Source organism: Suricata suricatta, chromosome 3 (assembly GCF_006229205.1).
Source record: "Suricata suricatta isolate VVHF042 chromosome 3, meerkat_22Aug2017_6uvM2_HiC, whole genome shotgun sequence".
NCBI lineage: Eukaryota > Metazoa > Chordata > Mammalia > Carnivora > Herpestidae > Suricata > Suricata suricatta.
The window spans coordinates 117,893,562-117,906,716 of NC_043702.1; the positions used below are offsets into that span (position 1 = coordinate 117,893,562).

Below are 13,155 nucleotides of genomic sequence, written 5' to 3' on the forward strand. Positions count from 1 at the left end.
CCATGGAGAATGGGTAGGATATTCATCCAATAGAAGGAGACAGGGTGTGAGCAAAATCTGCAGGCTGGGAATGAAAAGTGGCCTCTGAGGGGACAGTGATGAGATTGCCTTACCGGAATAGCAAGTCACATTTTGCAAAGGCGGGTTACAGCACAGGTGGAATTGTAAACAAGTAAGTTCATGAACTTTTGAATCAAATTGCCTGAGTTTCAGTACCGGTGTTTCCACTTGAAACTTGTGTGATCTCAGACAAAGTTCTTAAATTCTGTATAGTTTAGTTTTATTTTCCAGTAAAGGGAGCCAATAATAGTTCCTACCTATTGAGGTTGTTGTGCGGAATGAAATGAGATGATATAAAGCACTTACCACAAAGCCTGGTGTGTGATCAGCTCTTGAAAAATGCTGCTGCTAGTGGGGCACCTGGATGGCTCAGTCAGTTAAGCAGCCGCCTTTGGCTCCGGTCATGAGATCTCACTGTTCATGGATTTGAGTCCTGCCTGCTTTGGATTCTGTGTCTTTCTCTGACCCTCCCCTACTTGTGCTCTGTCTCTCTCTCTCAAAAAAATAAACAAGGACATTAAAATTTTGGAAAAAAAAAAAAAGAAAAATATTGCTGCTATTATTACAGTCAGATTATACCCTTATATGTCAGGCTAAGATATTTTCATTTCATTTCTGTAACTACTGGGAGTCATTGAAACTTTTTATATAGAAAAAGAAGGTGAAAGTGATATTTAGGAAGATTCATCTGGTAGCAATAAGGAACTGGCTTATCAGTAAAATGAGAGGGAGAGCTTGGAGAATAGAAATAAGGAATTGAGGCAAGAAGAAAAAAGGAAGAAAAAGGTGTTATACTTTGTGGGTTATTTTATAGGTAATTGTCCACTTATACTAATGTTTTCTAGGGACAATGTTCCTATGAATACTTTCAATTTCATGGTTAGATCTATAAGAAAAGGAAAACAAATAGCAAAGAATTGATTCCCTATGAATAGCTATTGTAGGTGAAATTCATATTGTATAATTTAAAATCCATTTTTGAAAAATGACTCATGGGTCTTAAAAAAACACAAACCAGGGACAAATTTTATTGTAACTTTTCTGAAAAGAAACAGTTTGGGGCTTTTGGGTGTGAACTTCCATGGTTTTTTTTCTTCCTAATACCCATCTGTTTAGTTTGGGTCCTTACATTATTGGGGGAATTATACCTAATATTTCCTAGTAATTAAGATAAAAGAAGACTTTAATACTGTAAAGTAGCATTCTGTTTTCCAATCAGTGATGGAATTGTAAGGACTGGAGCTTCGTGGTAATGTAGCTATGGAATATCAGAAACACAGACTACTCAGCAAAGCATTTAACATTTGTTTGCTTCAGGCTTAATGAGAATTTAAGCCACTGCTATTTCTTGTTCTAGTGATTGCAGTAGGGGTCACCTGGAGAGGCTTTAGGGGTGGAGGACTCCCTCTGTTGTCAGATGGACTGGGGAGGACCCCCTCCCCCTGCGCTGGGGCCCTTAGGCCTCTGCCCAGCCCATCCAGGGATGTCACTGAAGGCTCTTGGTGGCCTCCCAAGAAAGAATTCAAGGACAGACCAGACACAACAATCGAGGGATGCAAGTAGGAAAGTTTATTAAAGTGAGAGTACATTCTTGAGAGGGAGGCAAGATGGCAGAGAATTAGGGAGTTCCGTACTTCCCGCCTGCATCTCTCAAACAAACAAGGGCTGAAGCCAAAGGACTCTGAACCACAAGTCTGGGAGGAAAAGAGATGGAGTCCACTAAGAAGACAGCCTTATAGGTTCATGATTGCGAACTGGGGAAGATAAAAATGGGCTGGGACACAGAGACACAGAGGGGAGGGAGCCCCTTCTGTGGAGAGACAAAGGGAAGAGAGGCTGGGGAATTGTAGAACTGAACCTGGAGACGAGAAAAACCTCTGCCTAGAATGGAAAGGGATCCTATCATCCCATCTCTAATGCAGGGCTTTTGGAGAGAGATCCCATCTCTAACTGTGGAGCTTTCTTTGGACTGGGTGCCCCAGTCCCAGAAATTTCCTCCAGGATAGACAGTTCACAAGAGATGCAGTCAGGATGCAGTCGGCATCAGGAGGAACCAGTCCCCTGCTCAGAAGTGCCCTGGGTCCCAGAAGTTCCCTCCAGGACAGACGGTATGCAAGGGACTCAGTCGGCATCAGGAGGAACTGGTCTCCTGCTCAGTCCCCTGCTCAGACCCCTGCTGGGAAGAGCCCCTGCTTTCAGGATTACATTTTGGGCGGTATCACTAATGTGTACAGAGTAAGAGCTTGAAACGTGGCTGGGTGTGGGACATAGAACAAGGCCCACCTTGGCTGCGCCCATGGCACAGTGAGATTGGACCGAAAGGAGTGATTTGGAACATCTGATTCAAGAAGGGACTGGGGAGTTGCCAGTTTTCTCCCCACAACCACCAAGACGGGGCCTCAGGGAGTGGCCTGCAGGACCCACAGTAGAAGTGAGACCCCACCTACGCCGAACCGCGCCCATCTGCGCTGGGTAGCTTTTTTTACTGGAGTGGGATAGAGGCTGAGGAAACAGCCCCTCCCCCAAGACCAGCACTGATGCATTGCCATGACTAACTCTAGATCAATCCTTGCTATTCAGATCTATTCTCCCTTATCTCATTCTTATCGCTTCCCTCCTCTGGACTGGTTATTCTGGTTATAAGTTTGCGTAAACAGGCATATTTAATCCATTTTCTTGATGCATGTTCCACACCTCCATCATTATCTTCCTTTCTCTCTCTCTGAAATAATCAGACTATATAGTTTCTCTGGGTAACATTATCTTCATTTTTTTTTTCTCCTCACCTCCTGCCATATTCTCCTTCTTCTCTCTCTGAATTAAGCCTTTTAGTCTCTCTGCCTGGTCAATGTTCAATTTACCTTTCTCTCCACCCTGTCATCTCTCTCTGTGTATGTTCTTCCATCAGCACTGCCTCTACCCTGTTCTTTATCTGTAGCTGGGATTTCTGGTTATATGCTTTTAGACTGTTCTTTGTCTTTTGTTGTTTTCATTTTGTGGTTTTTGTTTTTGTTTTCCAGTATGCTTGTTTGTTTGATTTGTTTGTGTGTTAGCATGCTTTTGTTCCCTGTTTGTCTGTTTTCCTTTCCAGGGCTACCTCAATAAACAAACCAAAGTACATATGGTGGAGAGTCTCAAATATTACTACAGGTAGGGAAATAAAATAACCAAAGTCACAACAAGAGAGACCAAGGGACACCATTAAAAGAACACTTCCTGAAGGGATAGACCCTAGACAGTCTATGAGCCTCCTTTAATATAGCAGTAAATGCAGGTGCAGAGTGCATAGCAAGCTTTTAAAACTTACAAGAGACAGAAAGCTAGTCAAAATGACAAAATGGAAGAACTCTCCTCAAAAGAAATTCCAGGAAGAAGTGACAGCTAAAGAATTGGTCAAAACAGATATAAGCAACATAACTGAGCAAGAATATAGAACAATAGTCATAAAATTAATTGTTGGACTTGAAAAAGGCATAGAAGACAGCTGAGATGCTATTGCTACAAAGATTATGGATCTTAAAAATAGTTATGATGAATTAAAAAATGCTATAAATGAGGTGCATAATAAAATGTAGGCCACCACTGCACAGATTGAAGAGCCAGAGAGGAGAATAGGTGGATTGGAAGATACAATTATAGAAAAAGAGGAAGCAAAGAAAAAGAGAGATAAATTGATCCAGGAACACAAAAGGAGAATTCCAGAACTGAGTGAAGCAATCAAATGGAACAATATCCATATCATAGGAATTCCATAAGAAGAAGAAGAGAGAGAAAGGAGCTGAAGGAGTACTTGAACAAATTATAGCTGAGAACTTCTCCAATCTGGGGAAGGAAACAGACCCTGAAATCTAAGAGGCACAGAAAACCTCCCTCAGACGTAAATTGAATGGATCTTCTGCATGATGTGTCATAGTGAAACTGGCAAAATATAAGGATAAAGAGAGAGTTCTGAAAGCAGCTAGGGATAAAAGAGTCCTAACATACAAAGTGGGGACACATCAGGGTAGTAGCAGACTTATCTACTGAAAGTTGGCAGTCCAGAAAAGAATGGCAGAGGTAGAAAATCTGAACAGACCCATAACTAGTGAGGAAATTGAATCAGTTATCAAAAATCTCCCAACAAATAAGAGCCCTGGGCCGGAAGGCTTCCCTGGGGAATTCTACCACAATTTAAATCAGAGTTAATTCCCATTCTTCTCAAGCTATTCAAAAAAATAGAAATGCAAGGAAAACTTAACCTCCAGACTCATTCTACAAACACAGCATCACTTTGATTCCCAAATCAGACAGAGACCCAGCAAAAAATGAGAACTACAGGCCAATATCCCTGATGAATATGGATGCAAAAATCCTGAGCAATCCTAGCAAATCTAATTCAATAGCATATAAACAGTATTATCCACCATGATCAAGTGGGATTCATTCCTGGATTACAGGGCTGGTTCAATATTTGCAAATCCATCAGTGTGATACAACACATTAACAAAAGAAAAGATAAAAATGATATGATCCTGTCAATAGATGCAGGAAAAGCACTTGACAAAATAAAGCATCCTTTCTTAATAAAAACCTTCAAGAAAGTTGGGATAGAAGGAACTTACTTAAACATCATAAAAGCCACTTATGAAAAGCCCACAGTTAATATCATCCTCCATGGGGAAAAACTGAGAGCTTTCCCCCTGAGACCAGGAATACGACAGGGATGTCCACTCTCAGCACTGTTGTTTCACATAGTGCTGAAAGTCCTAGCATCAGTAATCAGACAACAGAAGGAAATAAAAGGCATCAGAATTGGCAAAGATGAAGTCAAACTTTTACTTTTTGCAGATGACATGATACTCTATATGGAAAACCTAACAGACTCCACCAGAAGTCTGTTAGAACTGATCCATGAATTCAGCAAAATCTCAGGGTACAATATCAACACACAGAAATCATTTGCATTTTTATACACCAATAATGAAGCAACAGAAAGAGAAATCAAGAAACTGATCCCATTTATAACTGCACCAAAAACCATAAAATACCTGGGAATAAACCTAACCAAAGATATAAAATATCTGTATGATGAAAACTATAGAAAACTTACGAAGGAAATTGAAGAAGACACAAAGAAATGGAAAAACATTCCATGCTGTTGGATCAGAAGAATAAACATTGTTAAAATGTCATTATTACCCAAAGCAATCTACACATTCAATGCAGTCCCAATCAAAATTGCACCAACATTCTTCTCAAAGCTAGAACAAACTATCCTAAAATTCGGACGGAACTACAAAAGACCCCAAATAGCCAAAGTCATATTGAAGAAGAAAACCAAAACGGGAAGCATCACAATCCCAGACTTTAGCCTTTACTACAAAGCTGTCATCATCAAGACAGTATGGTATTGGCACAAAAACAGACACATGGACCAATGGAATAGAATAGGGAACCCAGAGCTGGGCCCACAAGTATATGGCCAATTAATCTTTGACAAAACAGGAGAGAGTATCCAATGGAAAAAAGACTGCCTCTTCAACAGGTGGTGTTGGGAGAACTGGACAGCAACATGCATAATGAAACTGGACCACTTTCTTACACCATACACAAAAATTAACTCAAAATGGATAAAGGACCTGAATGTGATACAGGAAACCATAAAAACCCTAGAGGAGAAAGCAGGTAACAACCTCCTCGACCTCAGTCCTGGCAATTTCTTACTTGACCCATCTCCAAAGGCAAGGGAATCAAGAGCAAAAATGAACTATTGGAACCTCATCAAGGTAAAAAGCTTCTACACAGCAAAGGAAACAATCAGTAAAACTAATAGGCAGCCAACAGAATGGGAAAAGATAGTGGCAAATGACATATCAGATAAAAGGGCTGGTATCCAAAATTTATAAGGAACTCACCAAACTCCACACACGAGAAACAAATAATTCAGTGAAGAAATGGGCAGAAGACATGAACAGACGCCTCTCCAAAGAGGACATCCAGATGGCCTACAGGCACATGAAACGATGCTCAGCATCACTCATCATCAGGGAAATACAAATCAAAATCACACTGAGATACTACCTCACACCAGTCAGAGTGGATGAACAAAGCAAGAGACTATAGATGCTGGCGAGGGTGTGGAGAGATGGGCACCCTCCTACACTATTGGTGGGAATATAAACTGGTGCAGCCGCTCTGGAAAACAGTATGGAAGTTCCTAAAAAAATTAACAATAGAACTCCCCTATGACTCAGCAATAACACTGCTAAGAATTTACCCAAAGGACACAGGAGTGCTGATGCATAGGGGCATATATACCTCAATGTTCATACCAGCACTTTCAACAATAGCCAAATCATGGAAACAGCCTAAATGTCCATCAACTGATGAATGGATCAACTATAATAAAATAAAAATTTTTAAAAAGTGGAGGTACGTTCTTGAGACATGAGAGGGGTTGAGCTCAAGGGAGAGCTGCATGCTCCAGTTTTGGTTCACTGTCTTTTACTGACAGTTGTTAACTAGGAGATGGAATATTCAATATTTGGGGAGAGGATTTCTTAGGAGCAGGGTTTGGCACATTAAATCCTTATCTGGTCAGAATTTACAGCCTTCTTTGTCTTGGGCCTGTCTGGTTTGATCCAGCTTCTTGTAGCTTTGTTTTGCAGTGCTCTTGGGACAGGTCTCTAACTGCCCCCCACCTCATAGGTGGCCATAACTCCCCTTTTGCTGGCCTCCAGGCATCCTGTTAAAGCCCAATTGTGTACTCTAATACCCACCTTAAAAAGTGTCTTCTTTATACTATTGAAAATTCCACTGTTAGAAATTTCTTTGGGTTTTCGAGGTTTGGAGAGTTTCAAGTGTTCAAGAGTCCCCGTTAAAAACAATTTGTGTACATGTTCTCTTAGAGGTAATTGGTTGACAGGTCAGAAGTCTGAAGGGATGGAAGAATCATTTTGGAGATGTAGGAGTAGGGTTGTGGTACGGGAGAGTGGAAGCAAGGACAGTCTGGAAACCGGAATCATAAGTAAACATTTAATAATCAATCCACAGTAACCCAAGGCAGGCACCATCCTATTCCTTGTAAAGACTATAGAATTACATGTTACTATCTCAAGAATTGTTTTCTATGGGGTGCCTGGGTGGCTCAGTCAATTAAGTGTCGGCTTCAGCTCAGGTCATGATCTCATGGGTTTGAGCCCCGTGCTACTGGCTAGCTCAGAGCCTGGAGCTGCTTCAGATTCCATGTCTCCCTCTCTCTTTGACTCTCCCCTGCTTGCGCTGTCTATCTCTATCTCTCAAAAAAAATTAATAGATAAAATAAAACAAGAATTGTTTCTAAAAGCTTTTTTACTCCCTTATATTGATGGGAGGCATGTTATAGAGCTGGCATATTTTTCTAGGGTTTTTCAGTAGATTTTAAATAAAATCTTTCCTAGTCTCAGATGAGTCTTCTGATTTGTATGGAAAATATGGTAACCATACTTATAAAAATTGAGGTAGCTGATCAATAAAAATCTGGAATACTTTTTAAAAATTGAGTGATCTTATCAACCAAAGCCTGGAATTTTTAAAATGATACTTACTTCATCATTTATCATAGGAAAATGGTGAAATTTATACTTAAAAAATTAATCTATTTCTTTTTTAAATTTTTAAAATTTATTCTCAAGTTAGTTAACATACAGTGGTCTTGGCTTCAGGAGTAGAACCCAGTGATTCATCACTTACTTGTCACACCCAGTGCTCATCCCAACAAGTGCCCTTCTTAATGTCCATCGCCCATTTTCCTCACCACCCCAATCAACCCTGTTTGTTCTCTGTATATAAGAGTTTCTTATGGTTTGCCTCCCTTTCTGAAAATTAATCTGTTTCTTAATATTTTCATACTATTTTTAGCAATCTGAGATGGGAAATTAAAAGTTTTCATATGGCCCCAAGATCTGCTAGGGAAAGTAAGGGAAAGCACAAATATTATTTAAATCAAAGATTTATTGAAACACTAAAGTAAGATTCTTTCTTTTTTGTGTGTATGGTTCTACAGTAAGTTTTGTTTATTTATTTTTATATTTTTTATAGTTTATTGTCAAGTTGGTTTCCATATAACACCCAGTGCTCATCCCATCAAGTGCCCTCCTCCATGCCCACCACCCATTTTCCCCTCTCCCCCAAGCCATCACCCTCAGTTTGTTCTCACTATTTAAGAGTCTCTCTTATGGTTTGCCTTCCTTCCTCTCCTTAACTATTTTTCCCCCTTTCCTCCCACCATGATCCTCTGTTAAGCTTCTCCTGTTCCACATATGAGTGCAAACATATGGTATCTGTCCTTCTCTGCCTGACTTATTTCATTTAGCATAACACCCTTGAGTTCAATCCATGTTGCTACAAATGACCAGATTTCATTCTTTCTCATTGCTATGTAGTATTCCATTGTTTATATAAACCACATTTTCTTGATCCGTTCATCAGTTGATGGACGTTTAGGCTCTTTCCATGATTTGGCTATTGTTGAAGGCTCTGCTATGAACATTGAGGTATATATGTCCCTATGCATCAGCACTCCTGTATCCCTTGGGTAAATTCCTAGCAGTTAAAGCAAGATTCTATTCTACATATTGGTTAATGATTAGTAATCTGACACACTAAAAGAAAAAAATTACTTAACCATAAAGAAGTGATAGTACATAATTTTTTTATCAGCCTTATATTAAGTATGGGTGCCTTTTAGCTGAATAGAAGTACTTTTCAAACCTATGCTTGTTTTGAAAGTCTTGGTAAAGTAAGTGACAAAAATTATCAAGGCTCTCAAAGAACCATTTTTATCCTTGAATGAGTTGTCTCAACAGACAGAGTTGTCGCAACTCTCCATACTGGACTGAGCTATGTTTGCATATGGACAGGTCTAGTATCCTCTGGCTCCTCCTCCCTCTTTCTTCTTCCTCTTCAGTTTTCGGTGTTTGACTTTCTTAACTAGAGGTTGACAGGTCACCTGATTCAGGTACTTGTTCATAATTGACGTTGTGGTCGCCAGCTGGCAGAGTATTTGATCAATGTCATACATGCAATGATTTTCTAGATTTTTACCAACTGTTTCTGGGGAGGGTGGTTTTTTCAGCTAAAGGGAGAAAGACAGATGATGTTATAGATTTTTTTCTTACTGTAGTTCAAATTACATTTGTTTTCTGAATAGATACACTTAAGCTCCAAATACTATACATTATTTATCTATACAATAGAAAGGTTGCTATAGAAAAACGGAATAAGTACAGAAGAAATGCTCTTTTCTGTTTGCCCCCACATAAGACTATAGGGATCTTTATCACAATCAGCAAGCATTTAATATGAGCTTTTTATGGTTAGAGCATTCTGCAGAAAAAAATGCTATTATTTGAATATCACCAAAATATTTTCCTTTACTGAACAGTCTCAATGTATAATGCAATCAAATCATAGCCATTTAATAAATATCTAACAGTTGTGAAGGTCAATCAGCTTTGAAAACTGCCTCAAAATATGGTGCTATTGGCAAAGTGGGAAATTGGTTTAAGGCTGCCATTTCCCAGAACGTTATCCTAATATTAGAAATAAGCTTACCATCTATATGAAAAAGAAAAAAAATACATGTGTACTTTCACAGACTTAGCTTTCTTAGGTAGATCTGGAAGGGACTTAACAGATCTCTTGTCCAGATGCTTCATCTTATGGATGAGGCAGCTGAGAAAGAGCAAATGACTTACCTATGGGCCCAGTTTGATTTCCTGTCCATTCTACTCATTTCATTTCCTATCCATTCTAGCTCACCATTTTCTTGATGTATTTGGTAACTTGAAAGAGAGATTGAGCTACATTATTTTAAGGACTTTCTAATTCAGTACACTTTTTTTGAGCCCTTAGTACATGCAAGACATTGTACTACATGTTGTGGGGTAAGTGGTGGGGGCAGATGTTACAAAGAGGAATAAGACATCATACTTTCCTTCAAAGAGCTGATAATCTTATGTTTTAAAGGCTTTGACATTTTATAACTATTATTTTCATCACAAATTCACCTGTTTTTGGTGTTTTTTCCATTTCATCCACAGGTAATGCACAGATAAAACAGACAAGATTAAAAAGAGAGCTTGTGCTAAAATATAAATGAAGTGAAAGGAAGTCTGCAGTATATTCACATTAGCAAAATTGCAGCATAGTTTGTCCAGAGGGTAAGGTAGACAGTGAGATGGAGAAGGCTTAAGTTTCAGACGATGCACTTCTTCTGGAAAAATCTCCCATCCAACCTTTGTCCAGGTAGTTCTGTCACAAATGCAGATGCTCTCCCTAAGGAAGCTGATAAACAACAGACAAAAAGACAGGGATAAACCTTGAATGGACATTTTTCTTAATCAGGTGGGGGGAAAAATCTATAGCCAAAAATTGGTCACAGAGAAGAATTACTCTCAGGAGAGGTTAATATGGTGCCCCAGTCAAAGCATTTAAGATTTTAGTCAGCACAGTATACACTGATGATCATTATAACATCATCAGTCATAGCGATTCAGGGATAAATTCAGTGATGTCATAAAGAACCACATTGGAACTAAAAGGTGTCACCTAGCCAATTACAGGGTTTCTTTCTTTCTTTCTTTCTTTTTAAATAAGACTTTATTTTTAAGTAATCTCTACACCCAATGTGGGACTCAAACTCACAACCCTGAGATCAAGAGTTGCATGCTCCACTGACTGAGCCAGCCAGGGGCCCCTGTTGAGTTTCTCAGGGAAATTTTTTCTTGCTTTTTATCAGAATGTTTTGAACTTCTTCAACTTTTCTGAAACATGAAGACTTTACTAAAGTTTTGCTTGCTAATAAATTCTGTAATTGTATTAATAGATTTTCATGGAAATAATTTACCTATATCTCCTCTAAGCCTTCTTTTAGTATAACAGTTTTAGATCTACTTTAAAAATTGCTATAGACATACCATTTCACATAATTTGGCATCTGATTCTGTTTTTCACTCAGGAAGCCCTTCCCTCCAAACAGCTAAGCAAATACTGAGTCCCTCTCTCTTTTAAACCATTGTCCCTTTGGCAATGTGGTAGTGTCAGACGGTGAGTTGGAGATGGGGAATTTGGTATGGTATATGATAAAAAGATGAGACACAGACGCTGCCTTTAAAGAGCTTACAATCTAGAGGTAGAAGCCAAAAACAAGGTAGTAAAAATGACAAGACACACTGAAATGAGAGCTACATCAAATCATAATCATGTAATGGTTGAGGGAGCAATGAGTTCTATTTGGGGGAATCGGAAGCGTCACAGAAGAGTATTTGAGTAAGTTTGAAGAATGAGTAGAATTTTGGTAGATGACAACAGAGAAGGGTTATCTCAGGTTGAGGCAACATACTAAGGAAATTCTATGTCAACATTCATATAACAAATATTTATTGAGTACCTCTATATGCTAAAAGCTGTTTTAGGACCTGAGAATATATACACCACTTGGCACAAAACAGAATTTGTTTTCATGAAGTTTACTTTCTAATGGAGAGACCCAGAAAATGTATGTCTATATATATATCTGGGGAATGCTACTGAGAAATGCAGAATGGTAAGCAAGTGAATGAGCCAGTGTGTTCCTTTATAGGGGGCCATCAGGAAAGGCCTCTTTATAAGCTAATGTCTGGGCAGAGACCTAAGCCATATTGTCATCTGGGGATGTCACTCTGTAAATAATGGATAGATTCTCTGGATGAATGTTAGAGTGGATAAGCTGGAAAGGTAGTTTGTGACTAGATGAATGTTGGAGGATCCTGTATCCTATTCAGCAGTCAGTAGGGAGTCATTTCTAGAATTTTGAGGAGAGAAGTGACCTAATAATAAGCTTACTGTGTTCAGGTGCTGTGCCAAGATACTTCCCTGTGCTATGCTAGATTTTGTTTCGTCCTTACGACAATCCTCGAAGGACATATACTTCCATTTTATAGATGAAGCGTAGAGGAGTTAAGGTATTACTGTGGTCTGATTGTCTCTGTTCCCCTCCACCTCCAGTTCGTATGTTGAATACTAGTGCCCAGCGTGATAGTATTAGGAGGTAGGGCCTTTGGGAGGTGATTAGGACAGGAGGGTGGACCCTTCATGAATAAGATTAGTGTCTTCAGAGTTCCCACAGAGCTCCCTAACCCCTTCCACCACGTGAAGACTTAGTGAGAAGGTGTCAGCTATGAAGGAAGAGGGCTCTCATCAGACTGCAAACCCTGTTGGTGCCTTGATCTTGGATTTCTCTGTCTCCAGAACTGTGAGGAACAAATTTCGGTTGTTTATAATCTACCCAATCTGTGATATTTTTCTATAGCAGGCTGCATGCACTATGTAGTATGGTGGCGTTAAAAGGATGCTTGTGATAAACTCCTTTCTCTGGCAAGCCACCAAATAAACATGTGTTTTCAGTAAAATCAACATGCTTACTGTAGAAATGCAGTTTCACAACAAGCCCTCTAATCCCACCTTCCAACCAATGCCTCTCGTAATCTCCATCCTGTATGGGAATTCTGGAACTGCCACTGACTCCAGATTACCACATAGTGGAGTCAAAATCTAAACCTTAGATTCCAGTTTAGGGAATTAATTTTGCTTGCAATGTGAATGATGAGTTTGAAGCCCTGAGGTGCTGGAAGCAAGAATACCGTTAACTGGTCCCTATGCATGAATACTGTTCCAGATATGGGTCTGAATTTAACCTTATCACTTTGTAGATAGATGAATGAGGTCAAAAAGATTGTTAGGTACTATGGATGACACAGTTGAGCATTACAGTGAGGGTTTGTTTGTTTGTTTGTTTGTTTAGTGAGGGGTTTTTTGGAAGTTTTTAATTTCAATTCCAGTTAGTTAACATACACTGTAATATTAGTTTCAGGTGTACAATTTAGTGATTCAATACTTCTACACATCACCCAGTGCTCCCCACAAGTGCCCTGCTTAATCCCCATCGCCTATTTCACCTGTCCCCCCACCCCTCTGGTAACCATCACTTTGTTCTCTATAATTAAGATTCTGTTTCTTTTTTCTTTTTGAGAGAGAGAGCGAGCGAGCGAGCAAGCAAGTGGGAGAAAAGGAGAGAGAGAGGGAGACACAGAATCT

At 39.4% G+C, this 13,155-nt stretch overlaps 2 protein-coding genes across 3 annotated transcripts in view; one reads left to right on the top strand and one right to left on the bottom strand.

Annotated features, from left to right (window-relative positions):
- ANKRD45 (ankyrin repeat domain 45) overlaps positions 1-13,155 on the top strand; it is a 39,320-nt gene that overhangs the window by 17,092 nt on the left and 9,073 nt on the right. The gene's annotated exons all lie outside the window — the stretch shown is intronic.
- On the bottom strand, positions 8,715-10,524 carry TEX50 (testis expressed 50). Its single transcript, XM_029934968.1, has 2 exons — positions 10,089-10,524; positions 8,715-9,154 (listed from the first exon to the last, which is right to left on the bottom strand). Exons 1-2 carry the CDS (start codon positions 10,410-10,412, stop codon positions 8,942-8,944), a joined length of 537 nt encoding a protein of 178 aa, XP_029790828.1. The 5' UTR covers positions 10,413-10,524; the 3' UTR covers positions 8,715-8,941.

Bases quoted from the DNA above. Each gene is read 5' to 3' on its own strand.
- TEX50 (XM_029934968.1), bottom strand. From the start codon at position 10,412: ATGTCCATTCAAGGTTTATCCCTGTCTTTTTGTCTGTTGTTTATCAGC. The intron at 9,155-10,088 runs GTGAATTTGTGA...TTCTCCCTTTAG, and splicing joins GGAAAAAACACCAAAAACAG to CTGAAAAAACCACCCTCCCC.